Genomic DNA, 2,962 nt, shown 5'->3' with positions numbered 1-2,962 from the left:
ATGCTCATATGATCTCACTAACAATATTAATAATCTCCTTGTTTTGCTTCTCCAGACATTTTCTTATAATTATTTCTCATTACAGATATCAACTTTGATAAAATGAATACAGAAAGATGTAACACAAAAATTGTTTTGTTCAAAAACAATTGACAGATTTGAATATAATTTTTCTTTGAAGTTTTTCAATGAAAAGCTAAATAAATAATTAAGTGAACATAAATATGTCATTTAAAAATAATGGATCGTGATTTAGAACTAAATATTGTTCTTTTAAATTGTGAATTATTAATTATTCTGGTAATTATACCAGAATGACTCAGCAATCATTTTATAAATTATTAGAAGAAGTATCTCTATATCTAACCAAAAATAGTCGTCGTCAATCTATCTCAGCAGAACATCGGTTGCTAATAACATTGAGGTATATATTTTTCAGACTTGTAAAAAATACCTTCTGAAAAGTATTCAAATACAAATACAAATACTTGGCTTGAGATTTTCTATCGGAAAACATATTTGCATTATTACAATTATTATAACAACTTGATCGTCCTTAATGTTGAAGTTAAGAAAAAATGTATTAAGGTAGTGTCGCCGAAGATGACCGGCTCCTAGGATATCCCACTTTTAATTTAAAATTTCGCGGTACGATAGACAATAGTGTTGTCTATAGTACCGCTAAATTTTAAATTAAAAGTGGGATATCCTAGGAGCCGGTCATCTTCGGCGACACTACTTTATTGCAAATCATTTTTCAAATAAAATATGTTTTTTAGGTACTTAGCTACAGGTGATGAAGTATCATCTCAGGCAGTCGAATATCATATTGGAAGATCAACACATCATTCAATTATTAATGAAACATGTGCTGTGTTGACCCAAGTTTTAATGCCAAAATATATTAAAGCTCTAGATAGTGATCAATGGAAAGCTATTTCTGATGGTTTTTATCAAAAATGGAACATGCCTAATTGTATTGGTGCCATTGACGGAAAACATATTGAAATAATTGATCCACCTAAATCAGGAACCATGTGCTACAATTATAAAAAAACATTTAGTACCGTACTCTTGGCAGTGTGTGATCATGGATATAAATTTACCTTTGTTGATATTGGTGCATATGGAAGTGAAAGTGATGGTCGTATTTTTGCAAGATTTTCATTTGGAAAAGCTTTAGATGAGGATAAATTAAACCTGCCAAAAGAAAAAACAAAATTACCAGGATCTAATATGTTTACTCACCATTTTTTTGTTGGAGATGAAGCTTTCAAAATCTCACGCCATATGATGAGACCATATCCAGGTCATGAAATCACTACAACTCAAAAAGTTTTTAATTATCGTTTGTCTCGAGCATGACGAACCATTGAAAATACTTTTGGAATTTTATTCTATGTAAACGGGGCTTTATGTAATTTTGTTCTTTCAAGATGTCAATATGTAGACCATATGCTTAACCTTAAAGACTTTCCTCTTTTTAGTCCTAGCCTTTCGACCAATAGACAGGTATGAGGGGATCTTCGATAGAGAAAGTGGAAATGTGTGATTTATATAAAGATAATAATAAAATTTATTGAACAGAAATTATTAAAAAATTATAACAATAACTTAAACGTTATTAACGAATGATTTTTTTTTACTTTGGTCGAGATGAATTACAATTAATAGGTCCTTAGTTAATGCTTAAGTCAGCGCAATATTTACTTTTACTCGCGAATTAGTTTAAATATCAATTGAAAAGTAATTTGACGATTAAATAAGCTTCATAAAAAAATCTCCAAACTTTGAAATATTATCGATACAATGTTCAAGACAAAACAAGACGTACGATTTCAAGAGATATTCTAAAATAAAATAATTATGTGGAATAATTGAAATACATTCAGACATTACATCCCCTGTGTTAGACCGAAGTACGAGTGATAAAATTTGATCGAGTACGACGTTTTTCGTTTTAAAATCAACCATTTACGATAAGATTAGTAACACTCAATTCATACATGGCTAGTTATTTGAAATTACTTTCTATTTGTTGGTTGACAATGATGAACCATTTTTTGACTATTTTATATGCTTTCGAAGCTTTTTGGCTGCTCGCTGGTGGCTCCTTTGTCATTTCTCTAAAAATTAGTTGAAGTGGAGTAGGCTAATATTTGTGGGAAACTATTCACTTGACAAATACTTGAGTTGTCATTTTTGTTCTTCGATTATCCATATCCGGATATAATGGAGAACTTTAGCTGCAGTACCATCTTCTCAACGTTTAACGTTTATATACGACATCTTTACATTTGGCAAAGAATATTTATTTATAATATCTTTTGCCAAATGAACCAATAAGTATGCTATTGAGTCCCAGAAGGCTCCTATTAATTTCAATGACCACTGTACACGGTATGAAGTGTGTAACCTCATAAAATAGTATCTACTATTAGTAAACGATTGAAGAAATTCTAAGCTTTTTGACTGTAAAAAGTATTGTAATTTTGAATTATTTAATCCTGTAATAAACTTTAATCCGGCCACTTGTTCTCTTTGATCACCTGAAATTCCTGGATACGCATATTTAACTAATTAATGCAAATCGTTGGAAAAATCAATTAAACTTTCATTTTTATTTTGTTCCCTAGCTTAAAAATGACTGAAAAAAGCTCTAAAAAGTTAGGCTTCACTGAAACGATTTTCTAATGATTTCGATAACACACTAAAATTTCTTAAATCATCTATGCTCAAGTTTTCTGAAATTTTTTGAGCTTTGTCCTTCAAACAGGACACTAAAATTGAAGCTATCTTGCAAATCTGGTTTTTTAGGCACGATCCAAACTGGACTATAAGGAGACTCAAAAGGCCCAATTATGCCTGTGTTGAATTCCTTTTTAATTTGCTTTTCGATTTCTGTCTTTAAAAACTAAGGCGTACGATATTGTTTTACTGTTATAGGAATATCTGAAGTAGT

At 30.3% G+C, this 2,962-nt stretch overlaps 1 protein-coding gene across 1 annotated transcript; it reads left to right on the top strand.

Moving 5' to 3' along the window:
• Positions 1-255: 255 nt before the first annotated feature.
• Positions 256-1,494, top strand: LOC118071053 (protein ALP1-like). The gene is made up of 2 exons (XM_035090010.1): positions 256-424; positions 780-1,494. The coding sequence occupies exons 1-2, from the start codon at positions 315-317 to the stop codon at positions 1,363-1,365; spliced, it is 696 nt and encodes a 231-aa protein (XP_034945901.1). The 5' UTR covers positions 256-314; the 3' UTR covers positions 1,366-1,494.
• Positions 1,495-2,962: the final 1,468 nt, after the last annotated feature.

This window comes from Chelonus insularis, unplaced genomic scaffold (assembly GCF_013357705.1).
Source record: "Chelonus insularis isolate UGA/USDA-ARS -01 unplaced genomic scaffold, ASM1335770v1 contig_71_pilon, whole genome shotgun sequence".
Lineage (NCBI taxonomy): Eukaryota > Metazoa > Arthropoda > Insecta > Hymenoptera > Braconidae > Chelonus > Chelonus insularis.
This window is presented reverse-complemented; position numbering and strand designations above follow the sequence as displayed.

Coding starts and splice junctions, on each gene's coding strand:
- LOC118071053 (XM_035090010.1), top strand. CDS start 315: ATGACTCAGCAATCATTTTATAAATTATTAGAAGAAGTATCTCTATAT. Junction 425..779: donor CGGTTGCTAATAACATTGAG/GTATATATTTTT, acceptor TATGTTTTTTAG/GTACTTAGCTACAGGTGATG.